Consider the following 23,924-nt stretch of genomic DNA (forward strand, 5'->3'; position numbering starts at 1 on the left):
CAGTCTCCTCCCACCTCAACTCCCTCTACCACGAAAGCCTCCAATCCCAGCTTCTTCCCACCAAGCTCTGTGTCCCATCTACTTCCCACAGACCATGTAGCTCTTGCCCTCTCTGCATGCATCAGGCAGCTTCCTTCTCCAGGCTATCAGTAGGTCACTTGGAGCACAGACAAACAAAACAAGGCTCCCTGCTCTCAATTCAAGTACCTAGACGACCCCTCACAGTTTGCAGCAGCCCAGAGCTGTAAGCGCTGGAGCATGCCCAGCACAGATGCAATCTTTGGGGAATTTAGCTGCTAAAATCTATGAGCATGTGCATATTTTTCAAAGGCTTGGTTAAATCTGTGTGAACTTCCTGGGGCTGGCAAGAGGCACATCCCGAGCACAAAGGCCACCCCTGGCCAAATGTCAAGCTCCTGCTTCAAAGCAGGCAGGCGCTAGAGCATCTCAAAGCAAAGATTGTGAGAACATTGTAGCAAAGAGAAAACATTTCCTTAGCCTCATTCTCTAAAAACAGCTGGAGCTCCTTGGCTGACCTTTTCCCAAAACAACTCAGCCCCAGGCAGACACCAGCCTGGAGAAGTTCAGCCCCAGTGCTCAAGGGATGGCAAAGCTAGAAGCACCTGACAGCAGGGTGTTGTAATGGAAAGCACTAGGCAACCTTATACCAGGCAGGCCCTAGTCTTGACCTCCTCTGTAGCGCGCTAGGAGCCTTTCCCCGGCGTACCCCGCAGCACGTCCCACGCTGACTCCCAGGCACTGCGGCAGGCACCGAGCGCGGCCCCTTTCCCCACCGCTCTGGGACGGGAACTCACTTCATCTGCTTCTCCTGCCCCAGCTCCAGCCGCAGCTGCTCAGAGCCCAGGGCGCGGGAGTCCCCGCCTTCTCCCATCGCTGCCCGCAGCCCCGAGACGCTGCCTGCCACGGGGCTTGTGTGTGCGCGCGCTCATCTCCTTGGAGAGGAGGAAGGATAAGGGGGGTGGGGGAGGAGAGAGGGGAGCAGCCACGCGAGCCACAGATCAAACGGCCCATCCCGGACACGTGACAGCCACTCCAGGAGGGGGCAGGTCACATGAGTGGCGCTGGGTCACGTGACAGCGGGCTAGGGAACGAGTCTCGAGGGCGCTGGCGGGAAGGCTGGGTGAGCATGGCTGCGAGCGCGGCCCAGTGTCTCGCCTCCGACGCGGCTTACGGGCGGATGGCGGCTGCGCTAGGTAACGGGAGGGGCCGCGCGGGGCAGCCGCTCTGCACAGCCCAGCCGCGGCGCGTGGGCAGGCTCACGCTGCTCCCTACGCTCCGCGCCGGAGCCGCCGCGCCCCGCTCTGGTCACTCGGGGAGCCCCGCGCGTGGGGCAGCGCCCCTGTCTGCCGGGCCTGTCGCGCCTTTCCCCTGCACCCCGGCCGCGGAGCCGCTCGCCGAGGGGACGCGCGGGGAGCCCGGCCCCCCTCCCGTCACAGCGGCCGCCCGCGGAGTTAAACGTCGCTGGCACCGTCTTGGTTTCACGCTGCGCCTGCAGCGCGGCTGCCAGGGCAGGGGCCGGGGGCGAAGCAGCGGCACAGATTGACTGACTGAACGGAGTCAGCTACCACAGGGGGAACCTCCCGGCTCAAGCCAAATAGATTGACGTGTCTCGGCCTAAGGGGCTGCAGTAGTTTAAGTAACACCGAGCGGAGCTTTGCAACCAGTTTCTGCCTCTGTGGGAGTCAGCAGAGTGCGACAGTACAGAGTGTCCTGCAGCACATGGGAACTTTAAACTTCCCATGGAAGCTTAACCTGTCATGGCACAGGCTAGACACTACTTTTTCCATGGCAGAAATGGACCCTTCCTCTCCTACAGTTATAGACTAGAAGAGAGCTAAAGAGACTATGCAAAGAGTGTAATAGAAGGGAGGTGTGCTCTGCTGCCAGCCACATATGCTGTATTACAGTGGTGACCCCTTTCACATAGCAAGCCTCGACGTGTGACCCCCCTTTTTAAATTAAAACCACTTTTTTACATATTTAACACCATTATAAATGCTGGAAGCAAAGTGGGGTTTTGGGTGGAGGCTGACAGCTCGCAACCCTCTGAGGGGTTCTGACCCACAGTTCGAGAACCTCTGCTCTAGTAGTTCCTCCATAGCCGTTCTCTTTAATACTGTTGCCACAGAGGTAGGAGGATTTTATAAGAGTACAATGTGAGGTCAGGTTTGAAGGCACCAAACAGAATGAAGCACTGCATTTTACTCTGCAGACTTGTTTGTGGTATGAAAACTTGACTGGAACTTATTTTGCAAATAAATGTAAACTATTACAGAGTTTGCTCAGCTATTGCTTTAATGGCCACATATCTGATGCCTCGCCTACTTTGCTTTGTCTAGAGAAACTCACAAAGGAAGCAGACAGCTTGGCAGAATACCAGAAACTAATGAAAAAGCATGATATTGCTTTGACCCAGTTAAACAAGAGTTTTGACCAGGTAGGATAAGCTAACTGTTGTCTAAACCACCTTGACCTGTGAAGTGTTGTAGTAGATATGCAATGAATTTTTAGCCCTTTGTTTATTTATTTAGCCTTACAGAAACAATTAACACTTAGATTGTCTTTTCTTTAGGGCAGGGACCCTTGCTGTGTTGCATGGACAGGGCCTCACACAGTGGGCCTTGATGCTTAGTTAAGGCCTGTAAACACTACTGCAATACCAATATTAGTAATCAGCACTGTGGCAGTCGATTTAGCGGGTCTAGTGAAGACCCGCTTAATCGACCGCAGATCACTCTCCTGTTGACTCCTGTACTCCACTGTATCGAGAAGAGTAGCGTAGCGTGGACCCCTTGGTAAGTAGATCTAAGTACGTAGATTTCAGCTACGTTATTCAGGTAGCTGAAGTTGTGTAACTTAGCTCGATCTTCCCCTGTAGTGTAGACAAGGCCTAAGTCAATCTAAGCTACGCAATTTGAGTTAAGTGAGTAGCATAATTCAAATTGACGTAGCTTAAATCTACATACCGCAGGGTTCACACTACGCTATATCGACAGGAGACGCTCTCACATCGACTCCCCTTACTCTTCTCGATCCAGTGGAGTACAAGAGTTGACGGGAGAGTGATCTGCGGTCGATTTAGTGGGACTTCACTAGACCCGCTAAATTCACTGCCGATGTATCGATTGCCGCTCATCGATTCCACAGTAAGTATAGACAAGCCCTAATTTGTTAAACCAGTCAGGACTGAAGAGCCCAAAACACCTAACATTAACAGCCACTAGTCTAATCTGATATGTATTGGGTAGTATTTTTAAAAATTGTACTGGATTCAGTTAGAAACATCTGACATGGCTTTAGATCACACAAGCATTTTTGCATTGGCTCTTGGTTCTCTTTTCCAGGCAGCTGTGGGCATAATTCCCTCTTATGCTGTACAAGAAGAGCGAGGAACTAGATTCTCTTTTATGTGTATTGTGGTAGTTCCTGTAATACGTGAAGGGCTGTCAGTGTGGCACAGACTGCTCCTAAACAGCTAACAATCTAAAAGTGACAAAAGAGAAAAATAAAAGCAACAATGTTTTCAGTGAATACAAACTGGTCTTGTACCCAAATCACTGTTAGCTTGGGTCTTGGAGTTGAAAGTCAGTTAATTTGGTGAAAACATCTGGGTAGGAGGTGGTTTTGACAGTGTTAGTAAGTTATAACTGATGCTATTATTCTCCTCAGTGAATTATCTGAGATGCTAATGAATTGCAGAACTGTCTAAAATCCTCAATCAGTAACATACATTTAGACAAATTGTACAGCCACTGCTTTTAAAAACAGTTGCTCCTGCTATCATACATTGAGAATTCATTGAACATTAGATTTTTAAATTGGAGAGAACAGTGGACAAAAATCAATAATTTTAAGTATGACTAGTAATGACTCAGCCCTAATTAACTGTGTCAGGATTCACTGTAGCAGAGACCTGAAATAGGGCAGTAGTCTGCCTCTTCCTTTTAGACTCAAGCCAGCTAATATGAGAAATATGGCAATATAACTGTAGAACTACTAAGCTAGCTATAGTACTTGTATTATTATTTTGAAAGGGACTACATCTTCTAACATACCTAGGGCCCTATCAAATTCATGGCTATGAAAAATGGGTCACAGACTGTGAAATCTTATCTCCTCTGTGAAATCTGGCTAGCGTAGGGGAGACCAGATTGCACAGAGTTGGGCAGCAGGTGCTTGTTGAGAGATCACCATTGAAGGCAGCAGCAGCGCAGAAGTGAGGTGGCCTGGTATGGGGCAGGGGTTGTCACTTTGAAGGGGGGTAGGGCTGGCTTTACAGGTGAGCAAGTGGGCAACTGCTTAGGGCCCTGTGGTCACTCCCCTGCCCCCACTACAGCCAGACCAAGGCCCCTTTAACTCCCAAACACCAGGCTCCAGCTGCTAGTCCTGGGGAGGGATAGGACTTTCTTTGCACATGCCATTCCTGAGGCTTGGTCAGACATCTCTGGGAACCTCCCCTGGCTGCAGGAAGCGCTACGGCTGCTGGCTGGGAGTCCAGCTCTGAAGGCAGTGCTGCTGCATGATATTGCCATCTTTACTTCTGCACTGCTGCTGGTGGTGATGCTGTCTTCAGAGCTGGCTGCCTGCTCACTGCTGAAGGCAGCGGCACAGAAGAGTGGCATTACTGCAACCCGCACCCACCCCCCTCTTTTGGGTTGAGAACCCCTATGGTTACACTACTGTGAAATTTCAGATTTCAATATCTAAAATTGAAATTCAGAATTTTTAAAATCCTATGATTGTGAAATTGACCAAAATGGACTGAATTTGGTAGGGCCCTACTTGTACCCATTAGTATTAAAGATATGAATCTTAATCCTACAAGGCTGGTTCTGAAAGAGAATAAAACTTGTATATTATGCTTCCAGCTTACATGGTATGTGGGAAGAAAATGAAGTTAGCTATCCAGAGAATTGAGTCTAAAAATTAGGGTACAACCCTGTTCCAGGTGTCCCTAAACCTCCAACTGCCAGAAGTTGTGACTGAATGAAAGGGATGGATCACTTGAAATTGCCTTGTTCTGTTCATTCCCTTTAAAGCATCTGGCACTGACCACTGTCAAGACAGGTTACTGGGCTAAATGAACCATTGGTCAGATGCAGTATGGCTGTTTAATACTGCTGCTTGAGAACACTTTGGGTTATAGCAAACTCAAAGGGGTATCCTGTTCTCCTTTCTGAGCATTACAGGATTGGCAACTTGAATAATGTTTTGCCTGCTCCTGAAGCAGCAGATAGTAGGTAGAGACAGAAGCAGGTTACAAGACTAAGGCCTCTAGTCTACACTAGAAAGGATTTTATCAATATAGCTATACCGGTAAGCAAACCTTTAGTGGAGGCATACCTTATACTGGACCAGTGAGCAAAATGAACTAGCCCCAAAATCACTTATGCCTGTATAACTGCATCTAGAGCAGGGTATTTGCCAGTATAGAAATCTTGCCAAAACACCCCCATACTCCTAACAGACACTGCTATACCAGTAAAAGTTGCTAGCATAGATCTGGGTGAAGGTTATGATCTGGACTGTCACCTCAGGAAAAATCCCATATTTTTACTTTTCTCACAACAGAAAATTCACACAGTAGCTCTGCATCTATAATAATGCTAAGCACACAGGTCAATTAATTTTATTTATAATTTCAATTCCACAAGACACTCCAGGAATTGTGTGTCAAGTTTTTATGCTCTTGGCCTCATGCTTCTCACCATCACCAGTTGCAGGCATGTAATAGCCAAGCTAACACACTACCTTCTATTAATCCATTAGTATAGACTTTGATTGCATTTATTTATGAGTCTGAGCCAGTCACACAGTTAAGTCATTTTCTGCAATTAATGTGAAAGACCATTTGTAAATGTCATTTTGTTTCCACTACAGGTTCAATCAAGACTGGAACGGATAGCAGCTGTGAAGCCAAGTAATGAATTTTTGAGCCAGTAGCAGAGAATGACCTGAGTTTTTCATATGTACTGCACTCCTGTGTACTACACAAAGCAGTTGTAGAACACAAGTGTACAAGAAACATCAGGACAGTTCATGTCTGAGTAGAAAGTGGGCAAAAAGTAACTATTTACAAAAGCAGCATGTATATTACATTCATTGGGATGATTTTCAGAATTTAATTTTTCATCGTGTTCATGCCCATGAAGTCATGCCCTTACCAAGACTGAAAGCTCATTTTAATAACTGTTGGAATTTAATGCTAGATACTGAAGTAGACAGAAACAAAAAACTTAACATTTCAAATACCCTGATATTCCATTAGAGGGCAGTAATACCCAATGTTACAATACATTACAAATCTTTCTAAAGACATTGCAGTTACAGTAGATAGATTGTGAAACACATGCAGTGTAAAAGGTCAGTGAAAGCTTTTCTATAGAACAATTTTTTCCTGGATAGAGTCTCACCCTGATGGTTACAGAAAAAACAAAGTATCATCAACAACAACAACAAAAAACCTGAGTTAGTTCTCTTCCCCCCCCCCCAAAATCAGATTGCACAGAATTACTGAATTCTTTTTTTACTGCCAATTTGTGAGTATTCTGATTATTTTTGAGTTGGTTCTCTTGTACAGAGAGTACTTGTCACCCTAATAAACAGTGTGGTTTAAGTCTTTGGTTTATATAAATATTTGTTCTGAAAAGCATTTAACTTTAAAAAGAGGGAGGCTACCGGAGGCTCGCTTTCATTTCTTTTAATAGGACTTTGGTCATTAGCTCAGCTGCTATTTAAATGTTAGCTGTCCTAAAGGAATTTCTCTAGTCTTTGGAAACTAAAGAATGGAACCCCAAACTAATCTTAGTGCATATAATTAGATAGACAATTCTGCCTTGGCAAACTCATTTCAACCATAATTAAAAGGGGAATTAAACTATAAACCCTATTAGATTTATTCAGAGTACCAACCCTTTTTCTTTACAAACAGCATTACAAAAAAATACTCAAGACCAATTCATATTTCCATTCGTGTTACTGTTCCATTTTATATTTTGAAAAATAGTGTTTTTGAATTAATAGATTATGGAGATGATTTTTTTTCCCTGACTGTACTACATGCAATTCCAAATCCATATCCTTCCAGTGGTCAGACTGATACATGATGCAGAAGTGCTGAATGAAGGGTACTTTCAACTCAGAGAAAATGACTAGTTTTATGCCTTCAGTTTTCTCAAGTATGTAAAGAATTAGTTTTCATAAAGACAATTATAAAAATAAATACTTACGTTATAGGTTAGCATTACCCCATTACTTTAAAATAGTAAGTTACATCCATACTGTAAGGCTTTGGGAAATTAACTGTTTTATCTTCCATTCTTTTTCTCCTTTTCTAGTACTTTATATTCATCCAGCACAGCATAACCAGTCTGTTTTGCAGTTTTCTTCACTATAGCTTTGATACCAATGTTGTCAATGTTAAATGCTGTCACACCAACATTGATTGCAGAATTCATAGCGTTGTCTGTAGCATGGCCTGCATCATCCCCATACCTTAAGAAACATCATATTTGTAGATATGAAAATACGTTTTAAACTTTAATACAAGTGAAGTCATCTGTTCATTCAATTTTCCTTATGCGCAAACCCTTGCTCCCCATGCCCACATGGTTGTAAATCTGTTTCAGTATGGGGTCTTCACAAGACTACAGCTACTATGGATTGTAGCAATTCACCCCTCTTGAAATCTTGTCCCAAAGCAAGAGTTTAGGCATAGCACAAAGAAAATGAAAGAACCCAGATCAAGTTTGACCAGACTTCATTTAAATATTTAAACATCAAAATTAAAAATTGCTAAAATAATTCATATCCATTATGGCTGCTAATCTGTCACAAGGCTTATTAATTCCATAACTTTCTTTTCAAGTGTCAGAATACCAACTACTGCTCTGTTCTTTTCTGCAGGAGTTAGGTGTAAATGGTATTGGGGGATGAAAATCTGACTGTTCCCCTACAGGTGTGAATAAAGGAAATGAGATGAATTGGAGACAGAACAATGGGAAGAGAGTAGTTCTACTAATTGGAAAGCCTCAGTCAGTAGTGTCCTGGTATCAGAAGATCCTGGCAAGGGGAGGTATTAATCCAACATACTCAAACATAGGTCTCAGTCCTGGGCTGTGTTCCAGCCTCTTTACACTGCTTCTGTAGCCTAAGGGGGCAAGTAAGCAACCAGATCTCCCCATTTAGGAATTTCTCCAGCAATGTAGGGCCAGCATAACATCCTTGTATTGGACCAGCACAGGGGAATGGCCAGAGCACTCAGCAATCCAGCTGTTCCAAGTTGCCACACAGCCCCTTGGGACGCATTGTAGCCATGCATAAATAAGAGCAGGCCAGAAATAGTCTTGGTGATCTGAGAATCCCAACAGTGCTAAACCAACTTTGCTTCACCATCCGGGCTGAGCCTCCTGCAAGACCCAGCTCAGAGTCAGGGCCATAATATTTTTGCTGCGTTTTTTGTCTGAAAGTTCTTGGGTGGAGGGTAATGTATTATGTTAGGAGAACTAAAGTCTGGATCCTTATCTAATACTAGAAGAGCAGCCCTGGCTACTGAGGGCTGGACCAAGCACGGAAACTAAATGAGGAGGAAAAAATTGAATATTCTCTGTTGATAGAGTAGCAGCCTTAATCATGATTATGGTCTAATTTGCAGATCACAGAATTAGTGGACAGCAAGGAGTAAATATTTGCCAGTTTGATTAGTTATTTCCTCCGTTGATACACTAAATAAGTTTGCTGCAGCATCACTGCAACAGGTAGCTGCACTGATTATGGTACATCCAATGCCAAAGTGTATAGTAAATTTTGCTTTCTTCCTAAGCCCTATATACAAGATTTGATAAATTGATTCTTCACCCCAGCTCAAAATCTGAGTGCCTCAACTGAGAGGGTTTTTGTTTTTAAATGTGTCAAGATGCACTCAGATACTAGAATGAGGGACACCAGTATAAGAACCCAAGTAGTTAGAGGCCACTTACTTCACTTGCACCCAAACAGAGCTAGTAGTTCTGCAGCTACATTCAAGTCCAGAACACTTGTAGTTTGGTGGAAACCGGACAGTGTTCCTTTAATGTACATAATGCTGATTTTTACAGTTGTCTTACAGAAAACTGAGTTTTGCCCACCTAAACTGAAACCAGCTTTAAAAGATCTCTTGTAGAATTTTAAAACATGTTTGGATAGAGCCAAATGCAAGAGATGGGGGGGAAATCCTCAATTATCAAATACTGTAAGTTTTAGTTAACTGCAAAATTTAGTTACTTATTGCTTGTCACTCTTAGTGGCTGTTGATAGCTGATCTCCATGTTTCCTATTTTTATATCTAAAATAAAAACAAACATTAATATGATTTTAAATGGCAGCAGAGTACTAATACAGCTCCTCCAGCCACTTCCTATTAGAAATAAGTATGACAGTTCATTAGGCGTAAGATACCATTAGACAGCCAGGTAACAGTGATGCAGTTTTGATTAGTCAGATTGTTCTAAAAAAATGACATGTGGAACACACACAATAAAAGCCCTGATAGGACTGATGATTACTCCCACCTTTAAGCATGTTTCTCAGACATGCCCAGTCTATAGCTCTGTAAATAGCAATATCTGCTAATATTTCCACCAAAGCTCTTGCAGATTTTTATAAACAAATTACTTCATCCTACAGGGTGGGGAGTACAGAAAAGCTAGTTTAAAAAAAAAATAAAAAAAATGAAATGTCATTGTATCCAGGGTGTAAGACTAATGATTTTCTTTCCATGCCACCTGCAGGCATTATGCCCAGCCTACCACAAGCCTTAATGTATTTCTTGCAGCTACCTATAAAAGACCCATCACCAACCTGCTTGCCATCTCCCCAAAATGCATTCCAGGAGTACATTCACAGCCTCCAGTCTGAAATGCACAACCACAGAACTTGAACTTTTCACCAGTGACCTCTACTCTATATTGTTTGTCTACTCATTGTCTTACCTGCTTCTTTGTGCTCTTCTGATCTGTTTGCATTTACATGTACCACTTTGACCTGACTGCTGCTAGACCATCTGTCACTGACTCCATTGTTACCCAAGTGCCTTTACTGAACCTCCCAGTTCTGACCATGCCTATTGTATTGTTTTCCAGATAACACTTGCACCCTTTCACCTTAGTCATCATCTTTCCAACATTCCTTTTCATATCTCCTAGTTGGTAATTTTCTCAACTCTTCAGATGATCTCTACCATCATCTTTCTTCCCATCACCATAGTACCACATGCTCCTAAATCCCCCTATCACTTGTCTCTGGCAACATCTGTATTTATGTCCACTAACTTTAAATGCTCTGCTCAATATCTCTACTGCTGAGGCCTATGTTTTAAGTTTCCTTCACTCCCCTTTTATGTCCTCCTTTGCACCTACTTGTAGCTGAAACTCCTTCCTTGTACACCAGATTATCTCATCTTCATCTGAATTTTTGTTAAACTTTGGTAAACCAAAACAGTGAAGACTCAACCAGAGTTAGAAGTGACTCAAAGTTAGAAGTATTTTAGCCAGACAGGGTTGTGTGTTTTTTAAATAAAAATGGTGTTGAAATACACACAAATTCCAAATAGGATTTCTACCTACATCTCTCAAAGTCGTACTAATTTCGACCACAGAGCTAAAAAATAAATCCATTAGGGCAACATTTTTCAAATGGGTCGCGGCATGTCAGGCACTGGGTTGCTCTGGTCAACACCGCCAACTGGGACATTAAAAGTCCCATTGGCGGTGCTGCCCAGCTAAGGCAGGCTAGTGCCTACTTGTTTTGACACTGCACTGTACCCTGGAAGCGGCCAGCAGCAGGTCCGGCTTCTAGGCAGGGGGGCCACGGGGCTCCGCGCACTGCCCGCAACCTGAGAACCGGCTCTGCACTCCCATTGGCCGGCAACAGGCCAATGGGAACTGTGGAGGGAGGGGGCGGTGCCTGCGGGCAAGAGTCGTGCGAAGCCGCTTGCGCACCTCTGCCTAGGAGCAGGACCTGCTGCTAGCTGCTTCTGTGGCGCACCACTTCCCACAGCTCCCATTGGCTGAGAATGGCGAACCACGGCCACTGGGAGCTGAGGGGCTCCGTGCCTCTGAACGCTCCAGGTAAACAAAACAATAATGTATTAGATATTCAATTCAATGATTCCATGGCGTTGAAAATCAAATTTTGGTGTAGACCCATTTATAAGCTGACCCCCGCTCTTTGATGTGTCACTTTTTTACCAAAAATATTCCGCTTATGAACAAGTATATACGGTAATCAGATTTAGATAGAGGGCAAGCCTGTCACTATTCACTTACAAGAACATCATTTACTGTATACCTAGTGCAAAGAGATTTTATCCTGTATAGTAAGCTTTGCTATAATTTTGTAAAATCTAGAAGATTAATAAGAAGGCATATATGTTGGCCATCGTTCATACATAATCCTAGTTTATTGTAGGAGACAAACCAGTTACTAAGCTGATAAAAATGTAACTTACTTGTGCTGGACAGTCTGAACAGTCTCGGTTGAAACACTAGTAGCAATGCATTTTGCTGCACTTTCCAAACCTTGCCATACTGTTGAAAACCCTATAAATATAATCAAATGGTTTATTTTAAGCCAACGCATTGCAAAATGAGAGTTATGTAGCTTGCAGCATGCATTTAGAATTCTTTTTTTGTTACCTTGAACTCCACTTGCTGCTACAACCATGGCACCATCAAAAGTGGACTTTCCATCTTTGTCTTTCTTAAGCGACTCAGGAACAAATTTGCTCCCATGCTTCTTCACATGTGGGGCTAACTCTTTTCCAATACTGCTTGCTATTGAACATACCCCTTCAACTAACACACAAAAAAAGTATTCAGATTGAGTCTCAAAGTTCTTGTTAAATAGAGAGAAAAAAAAAATGTTTGGTTCACTGAATTAAAAGTTCTACCGGTACTAAAGTCTAAAATGTTGCAATTTTATTCCATTCATGAGCAAGAGGCTTCTAAATTCATATTTAGGCACCTAAATAGAAGTGGCCTGATTTTCAGAGATGCTGAGCAGCCCCAGGTCCCATTAAAGGAGGAAGGATGATCTTGTGGTTAAGGCACTGGACTTGAAATCAAGATCTAGGTTAGTTTCTTAGTTCTGTCATAGGGCAGGTCTACACTTACCACTTATGTTGATATAACTTATGTTGCTCAGGGGTGTGAAAAAGCCATGCCTCCCAAGCGAGGCAAGTTACCCCAATCAAAGCACCAGTGTGGACAGTGCTATGTTGGCAGGAGACGCTCTCCTATCGACATAGCTACCACTCTTGTGGAGGTGGAGTAGTTATGCTGACAGGAGAGCTGTCTCCCGTCAGCATAGAGCATCTTCACCAGACATAGTGCAGCTGCGCCAATGTAGCACTTCTAGTGTAGACTAGTCCATAAACTCAATCTGGGGCAATTCTCTGTGACTCAGTTTCCTATCTGTAAATTGGGGATAATACCTCCTTGCCTTTTTTCTGCCTTGTTTAAATAGATGTAAGCTGGTCAGGAGGGCACATACTGTCTCTTACTTTAACTAGCTCTTCCAGGTTACTCTATAATACCCAACTCACAGAGCCCCCCGGACTGGTGGCCAGGACCCAGGCAGTGTGAGTGCCACTGAAAATCAGCTCGTGTGCCGCTTTTGGCATGCGTGCCATAGGTTGCCTACCCCTACAACACAACATCTTTTTGCAGAATTCAGATGCAGAACATCTTACCCAAAAACCGGCTGACTTTTACAGCTCCTCCAGTAGCTTGTTTTGCTACATGAAGCCCCTTGGCTACAGTTGGATTGACTTCCAAAGGTTTTTCTTCTGGTTGAATGTGTTCTCGCAATTTGGAAGCTCCTTTGTGGATTGCTTTGCCAGTATATTCTGCTCCCTTGACCAAACCCCAACTCAACCAGGATGCTCCTTCAAAACAAATTAATTAACTTATGATGTGTAGTATTTACAGACTGGACTTCTGGCAGTATTTTCTCCTCCCTCCTAACAACATACCTAAATTACACACCTGTATTGCAAATGGCAGCTGTACTTCCTCAGTCAGAGGTGCTAGCATGAATGAATTTCCACAACTCTTCTTTCAGCTTCCTCCCCAACCACCAAATTATCTCCAACTTGTCTGATTTCCGTCACACCTAGCTAACCCTCATCCAAGCCTCAATTTCATCATATAGACTCTGATCCAGCATGGTTAAGTGTGAGACAGAGAGAGCTGGGTGTCATTAGCATTCTGGATGCAACACAGTCCATATCTCTTCATTAACCCTCCCACCAGAGTCACACACTGAACAGGAGGTGTGATCAGCAGGAGAGAACCCTGGGAGCAGAGGAACAATTACCCACAACTACTCTCTGCACTCTCTTAGAAAAAGCAGTACTGAGTCATTCAAGGGCAGCTTAGTTTGCTCCGATTAGCCCACAAGCAAGCACAGCACAAGAAATGCAGGCCTAATGTACTGGAAACAGGATTCTATAAAAAAAGACAAATTTATTCTTCTGTCACCACATATCTGGAGTACAGAACCATTACAGAATGCTTATCTTTTCTTTAAAGATCAGATGCCCGTTTTCTCTAATATAATCATAAAGGACTAAAACCATTTCATTTCAGTGGCTTGAATCATTCAGGGCTAGATCCACAAAGGGATTTAGGCACTTAAGTCCAACATTTAGATTCTCAGAACCCCCACTCAGATGCCATCTAACCCTGTAGGTGTCTAAGTTTCTGCTGGTGGCTGGCATGCACACAGCTGTCTAAACCCTGACACCAGCTGCCTAACTCATGGTGGGATCTCAGATTAGGTGTTCCCCACCAATCTCACCTCAGAGACAGTCTTAGGGCATGCTTACTGGATCAGGTCCTACACAAAACAGTGGAGATGGTGGTGCCCCTCTTATACTGTATATCTGAGTAGTTAGAGTACTCACTCAGGATGTGGGAGATCCAGGTTCAAATCCCCACTCTGCCAGAGAGGAGCAGGGACTGTAACCTAGGTCCCCCTGCTCTCAGGTGTGCGCCCTAACCACTTGGCTATGCAGTAGTCTGGAGTGGGGCACTCTCAGCTTCTGCAGCTGTTCCACTTTGTATAAAATAAATATTCATTGGGTCAGAGAGATCGACTCTACAGCCCAGTGATTAGGACACTCACCTGGGGAAGTGGAAGACCAGGGTTCAAGTCTCTGCTCTAGTTTAGGCAGAGTGGGCATTGAACCTGGTGGATGCTCTAACCACCTGGCTATTGCGTGTAAGGAGGGAGAGGGCACCACCTTCTCCTCTGTTTTTGTGAGAAAGGACTGACCTGGCTTAGGCACCTTTGTCCAAGAGAGAATTCAAGGCAGTGAATCCTGAGTGAAGGGAGGCGCCTCCCTCTGACCCAGACTTCAGTGCCTAACTCCTTTTAATGAGCTTGATTGAGGTCATACCTCTCCTCAAAATTTCCTATTGGCTAGTTTAGGTGGCTCCCCCACTCTGTGCTATCTATAGTGAATCCCAATTTTTAGGCATCTAACTCTCCCCATGCATTGTACAGGAAATCTAGGTGCCTTACTCAAGGCTATGGATTCAACTAGGTGGCTGGGTGCCTAAATTTGGGCATTGCAACAGAGCTTAAGTAATCTTTGTGGATCTAGCTCCCCTGCCCCACAAAGTGTTCATCAGCAACAATGCCTTTAAATCAAAATATAGTGTTTAAACACTACTAGCAGGACAATTATATTAAACATAAATCCCTGATTCCGGTAGTACCTGACAAGATTCCATGGGCTACTTTCTCACTCCACTCAGGTAACTCTCTTTCTCCCTCTCCTCCTTCAGGCTCTGGTTGGATGCGTACAGTCTGGGCCAGGTTAATCACATCACTTGAAGCTTCCAAAGGCTAAGGGATGAAATACACATTCATGAAAATAAAGTATTTAGCAAGCTACCAAGTTATCCTATTTAGGTACTTAGATGGTCTCCATTAACCACAGTAGCTGAGATCAAGATTTTTAAAGGTCTTTAGGTGTTACTCCACTCAGTGTTATAAAGCTGAAGTGACTTAGGAGCCAAAGCCTCATTTTCAAAAGTGACAGGATCCTACATCCTGTTGACCTTTTAATGAGACTTAAGCATTGCAACACTGAGCAGAGCAATGTCTAAATATCTTTAAAAACCTGGGATTAAGTTCCTTATTTCTGAGGTAAATTAGCAGAGAATGGATGAAAGCCTGTGTGTTGCTATGGGACAAGGAAGAGATTCAGTGACTTTTTCACAGCAATATTGTTTTAGAAACTTTTCTAATAAGCATTTTAAAACAAAAATTGTAGACTGGTCTAATTAGAGTGGAAACTTACTAACAGGAGTGTTTGGTCAATTAACAGAGCCGAGAACTCTATTTTGGGGGTTTAATGTAAGAAAAAAAATAGAAACACGTCCATCTTTCCATTTTATTTTTAAGAGGGAAGACAATGCTTTGCTGCTGTTCAGTATGGGAGCTGCAGCCCCATCTGTTCTATCTTTGCCCAGAGAGTCCAGCTGCAACAACAAAACACAGCTTTGCTGGGAATTTGCTCCCTCTTCTCTTCCCCTCCCAAATTTATAAATAAAAGGAAATTTATTCACGCCATGTGCTGCTAGAGATTTTACAGACTGGCACAGCCAGGAACACTACAGAGTGGTGTATGATGCTGCCTTCTCTTCAGGCCAAGGGAGGCTACTTTACCTGCCTTCATCTCTAACATTCTAAAGCCTTTGGATTAGACTGCAATGTTTGTCAATGTCAGAAGTAGCAGTGGCAAAGACCAGACTGGCTACTATTTTTCATAAAGCAACTTTGTTGCAATTAATATGATTTTAGTATGTAATGGACTTTACTTTGACCCTCCTGGTATTTAACTTGTACTTGTATTATTTACTGTTGAAATTAAGTAGCGTTAAAACTCGCCTTAATTTTCTCTGCCCTCTTTAGCTAGAAGTAATCTATAGAGCTGAAAAGAGGATTGGTTAAAAGTTCTGAAAGAAAAAAAGATCTGTCTAGGACCAATGGAAAAGAATGGTTATAATTACCATCCAGGAACACAGATATCAAATAAGGGACAAAAATACAAAACAAAATAATACTAGACAGGAGAATCAGAGGAAGTGTATTTCAATAAATATTTTCAGAAAATAAAGTAAAATAAGGACATGGAACAGGACTGTTACAGTAGGAGAAAGGTGAACAGAGAGGAAGTCCAAAAATAGATGAGCTCTTCCTTAGTTTTCTGTTGAACAGCCAGAGATACTAAAAAACGTGCTACTGGAAGATGAACACTGCAACATAATCTGTATGATTTGCATGCAGAGATTCACCTCCAGTATTGCCCTACTATTCTAATGTCAGTGACTTTAGTATATTAGTCACAACTCCAAGAAAATGACCAATTATTGTTTGATAACAGTATAGGATCCCATTTTTTAATGTGTACACTGTCTTGTATGTAAACAATTAAAATACCTGTTAGGTAAAAATCCTTAACACATACAGCTGGACCCAGATAAGTTACTTTATAGTTTGTATCATTGACTAATCCTCGACACTGTAAGCTCCTTAAGTGAGTCATTATAAAGCAAAAATAGATTGTTTTGCAATGTAGAGTAAAACTCATGTCATTTTGTTAGACATGACATATAGTTGCTAATTATGTCCTCATCAGTACTGTATATAAAAAAAAACCCACAACAACAATTTAGCTAAACATTCAGAAGCCAACAAAGGCGGCTCTGTAATGCTTCCCACCCCTCCCCCCTTCGTAAATGCCACTAAAAGTTTAGATGTTGATTTCTAGAATCTTTTAAAATTAGACAAGGCAGTATGAATGTTTATTTTGGATTTGAAAAAACACTCTTTAAAATGGTCTTAAAAGTTGGTTGCCAACACAGAGCAACTTTAAAGATAAGCTTTTTTTTAGAAGAGCATTTCACAGTCAAATCCTATTTCAGCATATTGCTCAGAATTTTTGAAATTGAAAAGCACTGTCTCCTCAATAGAAGTACTTGTGGCACCTTAGAGACTAACAAATTTATTAGAGCATAAGCTTTCGTGGGCTACAGCCCACTTCTTCGGATGCATATAGCTGTAGCCTACGAAAGCTTATGCTCTAATAAATTTGTTAGTCTCTAAGGTGCCACAAGTACTCCTGTTCTTTTTGCGGATACAGACTAACACGGCTGCTACTCTGAAACCTGTCTCCTCAATGAAAGAAATAACTTAGAACTTTGTGATAGCTCATAAGTATGGTCATTACAGAAAGCCAAGAAATACTCACAACTCCTCCATGATTTTATTATAACACTATAATAGTCTCAAGTGGATTCTCTCAACAGCAAACATTAGGTGACTTGGTTAGTAGAAAGAGGAAGGGAGAAAGTATTTTGCAAGGTCAGGGAGTGGGATTTACTGATCATGGACATGGATGATAAAAATACCTCTGGCAAATACACAACAATATATAGTGAATACCATATATTTTTAGTATTAAATCAAGACTACCAGCTTATGAAGTACTTTAAAAAGAAAAGAAAAACAAAGTTTTACTTTCCTAGTAAATACTGAATGTTTGCAACTCAAAAATTACTGAATCCAAATGTACATGTTATTCCAAGAGGAAATATCCCTTCATGAATCTGCGTACATCTCAGATCTGTCTCTTGCTGTGTTTCCCTTTTGGTCCTCTGTTCTATGATTTACACCAGACTTCATGTCCCATTGGTCTCCTTCCAAACCCTTTCCCATGCATTTCTCTATGTTGCTCGCTAAGGAAAGCCACCACACCTACTACTTTCATGTCACAGCAGTAGTGACTTTCTAATTAGTATCCATCAGTAGCTTGAGGGGTATACACAGGAGGAGCTTCATGTGGTAGAGAGTGAGCTTTTGGAGATGAAGGACTCATAGCTGGAAGTTGCCCTTTGCTTGTAGTTGCAACATTTTCATTTGCTGCAGGAGGCCCAGATGGTGGAATCAGAGAATAAGGTGCAGGGGGCCTTTCTGGCTTTTCATTAGTGGGAATCTGTGTTTTGTTGCATTTTACCTTTTAAGTCATCCTCCCATGTTTTGCATGTCATTCCATTAGACAAGCTCTTCAGAACAGGGACTGACTATTTGTATGTATTGCACAGTGCTAAGCATATTGTAGGCACTAAATAATATACAATACTCTCCAGAGCAAACACAACAATTTGGTAACATATTTTGAGTTTACAGATATCTGGCGGCTGGTTCTACCAATATTAGAACCTTTACAGAAATACTTGTCAGAAGGCTGACAATTCTGAGAAAAATTAAACTACCGTAAATGGCGTTCTACATAGAGGAAATAGATTCCCTCAATTATAATGTGTTCTTTCTTAATTGTGATATTTTTAATAAGTTAATCATATTTCTTTAAAATTCCTAAAAATATTTCCCCACTCATCCTCTTCTCCAGTGGTCCTTTGCATCCAAGCAGGCTGACTCACTGTAAGCACTAAACAAGTAATCCACAGCAGAACCTTGGGAATTTCCCCAACTCACTGTTGCCAGCACCCTTCTAGCAAATGTTGTTGAGATAGTACTCAGTGCTATCATGTAATCACAAGCATACTGATTACAGAATGGGGTTGGGATGTTTTCTTAACTAGAAGGAACTCCCTCCCAAGGGGTAAGATCTACAGCATTTCAAAGCCTTTTTAGATTAAGGGGCGAGACCAGAACCAGAATTCACCTTTGCATTTCCTTTGTGGCAGAGCACTCCACCACCACAGGCTACCATAGAAGCCAATTTGACAGTTTTAAACACTATAAAGTTACACTTGTTACTCACTGACAATTTGCATTTTTTATCATTGGTTTAAAATCACTGCCCTATAATTTACCTGGACTTTGAGGTCAGACATCTGTTTTAACATATCCTCATAATGTTCTCTGTCAGCTGCTGCAAGTTCTGAAGATAATCCTACTCCCTCATGGGATCTTGGCACCTGCATCATCATATCAGGGCAAATTAATAGATTTATGGCATTTTAAGGCCATTAAAGGACCACTGTGAACATCTAGTCTGAACTCCCGCATAACACAGACCACAGAATTTCACCAAGTAATTCCTGTACTGGAAGAAATTATTTTTCCCTGTTAAGTAATGCCTCAACCCTGCAATGCCTTGCATACAGGATCCTGTGCCAACATAGTGCTGCACTGAGGTTAACAGGATTTTACATTGGCCAAAGGGGGCTCCCTGGACATAAAACACTGCAGGACTGGGTCCTTCATGAACACTACTGAGTTTGAGTTTTGGTGGTAAAAGAAGAGCACATCTTTTAGAAAGGCAACCAGTCTTGATTTACAGCCTTTAAGTGATGATGGATTTACCAATGCTTAATTACCCTCACTGTTAAGAATTTTCATCTTATTTCGAATTAGAGTTTTTCTAACTTCAACTTCCAGCCACTGGATCTTGTTATTCCTTTGTCTGCTAAATTAATGAGTCCTCTAATATCAGATATCTTTTCCCTGTGTAGCTGCTTATAGACTGGTCAAGTGACCTCTTAACCTTCTCTGCAGTAAGCTAAGTAGATTCAGCTCTTTAAAAAAAAACTCTTCTGTTCAAGCATGCTTTCCAGCTCTCTAATCATTTTTGAAGTTCTACTCAAACTGCCTTTTTTTTTTTTTAAATATCTTTTTTTAAATGTAAACCAAATTGGACACAGTAGTCAAGCAATGGTCTCACCACTGCAAGATAATAGTGCCCTTCTACTAAATATTTCCCTGGAGAATCATATTAGCCTTTTTTTGGGAAACTCACATTCAGTTGAGTATCCTCTTTCAAGTCACTGCTTTCCATGATATAGTCCCCCATCCTTAAATACTGCCTACAATAGTTTTTTTCTAAATGTATGACCTTTGCATTTGGCTGTATTAAAATGCATATTACTCTGCCCAGCTTACCAAGTGATCCAGATCACTCTTCTGTAAGACCCCAAAGTTATGCCTGTTATGCAGTTACAATTTGTTGTATCTTTCATCCTTGGTTTAAAACTATTGCCCTAGAATTTACCTGGACTCTGAGGTCAGACATCTGTTTTAACAGATCTTCAAACAGCTCTCTGTCAGCTGCTGGGAGTTCTGAAGATAGCACTACTCCCACGTGGGATCCTGGTACCTGCGACATCAGATCTGGGAACATGTAGACTCCAGTATTACAGCACAGAACAGGAGAATGGTTGCACATAAGAGGATACAGCCAATCACAAACCTGAAAATGACAAATACATTCATTTATATAAATTAAAGAATCATGCTTTTTCAATATGCCAAAAGTAATGTCAGTTGAAGGGTAAAGGATCTGTACAGATTAGCATCATAGACTCCAAGATTCCCATGTAGTTTTATTAAAAAAGCCTCAAATGATCCTGAAAAGTGTATTGTTGGGATACATCATTCTCAATAGACTGCCACCAAAGTTAAATAAGGAACAAATAAAATTCCCTTTCACAGGGCCATCATATAGCACAGCAGCCTTTTACTGAGACCCGGGAAACTCAGCTTCAGCAGTAGAGGAGCCTAATGCCAAACAGGTGCTGGATTTACAGTCCCTATGCCATTCTGCTCCACTCAGAGCAGGTTTACATGACACAGTGTAAAGAATGGGCATGGCTGCCAATGAGCTGTCCAGAGCTTCTAGTGCTGCTAACACTTGTGGAGCTGAACCAATGGTGGGAATACGTCCCCCTTGTAGACAAGGATAAGAAGATCCAAACAAACAAGCTCTCAAAAGAAGAGACTGAAGTTGGAAGCCAGGCTGGAAAAACAGTACTAAATGTACACAAGGAAACAATGCTGCACTGGCAAGAAGATGGACTAGATAACCTAAAAAGTCTGTTCCATCCCTAGTTTACATAAGTAGGTTGGACATACAACACAAATTCAGAACTGCGGTTATCCAAGTAAACCATACTGGCATGTTCAGCTAGAAAGTTAAGTATTTAAGTCCATTTTAAACTGACCCTTTATACACAGATTCAGTTGATGGCAATATATCATTCAATAGGTCAAATTTATCTGAGGAAAGGGAAAACAAGTTCTACAAGATCAAAAAAGTGTTAAAAGCCAACCCATTCCAAAAAAGCAATCCATTGAAACGTTTGGTGTTCTGGAACTCTCAGACAGACAAAAAAGAGCTATTTCTTCACAGAGACAACAGCACGTATTGTGGCATCTATGCCTACAATAAATGTACAGAGAACTATTCCTTCACTAGCTACAGGTTCTTTCAAAGTAACACAAGAGAAGCAGGTTTTGGCTCAGAAGAAGTGCAAGAGGCAAAATGGCTCAGATTACAAAGTTCTAGCAGGTATGCAAAAATTGATAACAGACACAATGTATTCTAAAGTTAAACACCACACCAACTGTTACCTGAAGAAACGCAGGGGGACGATTCTGGGCCATTGCACCATCAGTGTCCAAGAACTTCACAATGCGCAGGTATCCAGGATATGAAGGAGCACTAACCTGCCCATCAGGACTCACAAAGAATATCTGTACTCCTTGGGGAATCAGGATCAATTCATCTGCATCTACTCCTAGACTTTCAAGGGGAGGTGGCTGAGTACATTTTGTGTAGAAGTCCTCTCCAACTGAGGAGAGCTCCCCAGAGTCTGTACCGTAAGATACAGTATAGTGTCCATCAGTAGCTTGAGGGGTATACACAGGAGGAGCTTCATGTGGTAGAGAGTGAGCTTTTGGAGATGAAGGACTCATAGCTGGAAGTTGCCCTTTGCTTGTAGTTGCAACATTTTCATTTGCTGCAGGAGGCCCAGATAGTGGAATCAGAGAATAAGGTGCAGGGGGCCTTTCTGGCTTTTCATTAGTGGGAATCACTGGGTATAACTTGGGCACCTCTAGAGGCACATTCATTGTGATGGCATTAGTTTGCATAGCAGGGGTATTTTGTTCTAGAATATTCAGTCGAGTTCTAACATTTTGTAAAGTCTCTTGCATCTTTTGCTGCATTTGTCTGGCAGAGTCCCACTGGGATCCTGTACATTCAGGACCTTGTGATGGAATGCTAACTCCCCTAAGCAAGTGGTCAAGTCCTTGCTTATAGTAGTTCCTTGCTTCTTCCTTTTGACCCAATTCATCTGTATTCAGTCCTTTATTGACAAAGATAAAGGCTTTCTTGAACTCTTCTTTAATAGCTTTAATGTTTGCATCTTCTAGAATAGCAGGATCTGGTTCTTGTTCCATGACTGCAAATTGGAACACAGTGTTAACATGACTAAGTGTAGGCATACCTTCCTGATCCTTATAGGCATCCAGTAAGAACTGTTTGCAGTCAATTAAAAGACACTTCTTATAAGATAAAACTTGTTTTGTTCAAAGCAGTATAATAAATTTTACAGAGCACTCTACATCGTCTTAGCTCCAAAAGTATCTATCTGCATGGTGCAAGGTCTGGTCTGTTCTATTATACATTTCTGGTTAACCTTTGGATTAGAAAATAAGATTCCAGCTCATTGAGAACTCTCACCCTGTATTAATCAGATCTGATTAATCCAGAACGAGGAGTTTACACCACAGAGGTGTTTACTTATTAAAAAGAGAGAAAAGCTGTGGAAAGGGTTTATGTTCCAGAATATTTTATAATGACAGAAGTGTATTTCCAATGGATATATATGCACAGACCCTCCATTACTAAAAATTTATGATGGTTCCCTATCTTCATTTACGTCAACTCAGCACTTCTTGGTAAGTGCAGAAAGATACAAAAACAAAGAAATGAAACTCAAAACAGAATGCAACACTATATATTGCAGATATTGTTCAAAATGTTTTCTCTAAATCTAGTTTCATTTCTCTTGCTGATAGGTTTAGTATACTGACAAATACTGTTTTATTTTATAAGAAGTTTTTACGTGTCCAATTCTGATATAATATTCTGAACAAGATCAATTTGTTCATTTTGTACTTCACATTAAAATGTTTGTTTATACTGTAACTAGACCCTCAGTTTTTACACTAATCAACTGTTTAAGTTAGTTAATGTGTGACCTTGCAAGGTGCTGCGCACCCTCGTCATCCAGAGAACTCAAAGGTTTGGAGGGTCCTGCTGGGTTTCAGTTCCTGCAATTGTAAATGGTCTAAAAATTAAGCACCAGGAGAGATCACAGACTCCTGATACTACATTTGGGCGTCTTAAAAAGCCTTAACAGCAGCAACAAGCAGGATGAGTTTTTTAAATTAAAAATCCGGATTTTTATCTAAAAATCCATTTTAAGTTAAGTATTTATTTTAAAAACAAATGTATTTAAAATTAAATTTGAATTGACAGCAACTTACGTGAAGGCCTACACTCACTCTACTTTATTAAATACTTCACAGACATAAAAAATGATGAGCTGAATTAATGAGCCCTCCTCATAAAGTTTAATGAGTTAAAGACTATTTTTAAATATAATGGATCGGGGAAGAACATTTAACATTTGAGGTCAAGCTTTATAAATATGGTACTAAAAGTCATCTATTTCATTTTCATTCTTTATAATGGAGGAAAAATTGTTTTTTACCTTTTTCCAAATGGCAGTCTTTCAGTCTCTGTTGTGCTTTTGGGTTAATTACTTTTATTTTCAGTTTTGCAGATTATTCATCAATCATCTAGCATTCTTCAGAGTGTAGCCTCTCCTGTAAATTTCAACAATTAGAGATTAAATGAAACTACCAGATTTTCCCCAACCAATAAAAATACTTAAAATGCTGTTTTTGTGCTTTTTAAATTGAATTCCATCTTCCATCCAAATTCAGCTGGACACAAATCATGAATAAAAAAAGTTCATTATCTAGTAAATAAGAAATACAAGATGCACCATTTTAATATAATGAAAAAAATATAGAAATAA

The 23,924-nt window shown here is 41.6% G+C and overlaps 2 protein-coding genes and 1 long non-coding RNA gene across 3 annotated transcripts in view; 1 reads left to right on the plus strand and 2 right to left on the minus strand.

The window, feature by feature from the left end:
* Positions 1 to 1,019, minus strand: part of LOC112121124 (coiled-coil domain-containing protein 169-like) — a 42,585-nt gene extending 41,566 nt beyond the window's left edge. Inside the window, exon 1 of the mRNA XM_024220219.3 lies at positions 816 to 1,019. Within this exon, the coding sequence (XP_024075987.2) occupies positions 816 to 892 (77 nt within the window). The 5' untranslated portion in view covers positions 893 to 1,019. The remainder of the gene's footprint in view (positions 1 to 815) is intronic.
* Positions 1,020 to 1,191: 172 nt separating this feature from the next.
* On the plus strand, positions 1,192 to 6,637 carry LOC113406822. Its single transcript, XR_003369884.1, has 3 exons — positions 1,192 to 1,214; positions 2,361 to 2,458; positions 5,902 to 6,637. It is a non-coding gene; the product is annotated as an uncharacterized LOC113406822 (long non-coding RNA).
* Positions 6,638 to 7,066: 429 nt separating this feature from the next.
* Positions 7,067 to 23,703, minus strand: LOC112121170 (spartin). Its single transcript, XM_029911977.1, has 9 exons — positions 23,595 to 23,703; positions 21,445 to 22,277; positions 20,087 to 20,284; positions 18,909 to 19,013; positions 14,781 to 14,910; positions 12,749 to 12,943; positions 11,694 to 11,852; positions 11,507 to 11,597; positions 7,067 to 7,515 (listed from the first exon to the last, which is right to left on the minus strand). The coding sequence occupies exons 2-9, from the start codon at positions 22,273 to 22,275 to the stop codon at positions 7,329 to 7,331; spliced, it is 1,896 nt and encodes a 631-aa protein (XP_029767837.1). The 5' UTR covers positions 22,276 to 22,277; positions 23,595 to 23,703; the 3' UTR covers positions 7,067 to 7,328.
* Positions 23,704 to 23,924: the final 221 nt, after the last annotated feature.

The sequence above is a fragment of the Terrapene carolina genome, unplaced genomic scaffold (assembly GCF_002925995.2).
Source record: "Terrapene carolina triunguis isolate 2854851 unplaced genomic scaffold, T_m_triunguis-2.0 Scaffold141, whole genome shotgun sequence".
NCBI lineage: Eukaryota > Metazoa > Chordata > Testudines > Emydidae > Terrapene > Terrapene triunguis.

What these genes read in the sequence shown, in the direction of transcription:
- LOC112121170 (XM_029911977.1), bottom strand. Translation starts at nt 22,275, where the DNA reads ATGGAACAAGAACCAGATCCTGCTATTCTAGAAGATGCAAACATTAAA. An exon ending in TGTCTGACCTCAAAGTCCAG is followed by an intron (nt 14,911 to 18,908) that starts GTAAATTATAGG and finishes TTCATCCCTTAG; the next exon opens with CCTTTGGAAGCTTCAAGTGA. An exon ending in AGCCCATGGAATCTTGTCAG is followed by an intron (nt 12,944 to 14,780) that starts GTACTACCGGAA and finishes TTTGTTTTGAAG; the next exon opens with GAGCATCCTGGTTGAGTTGG.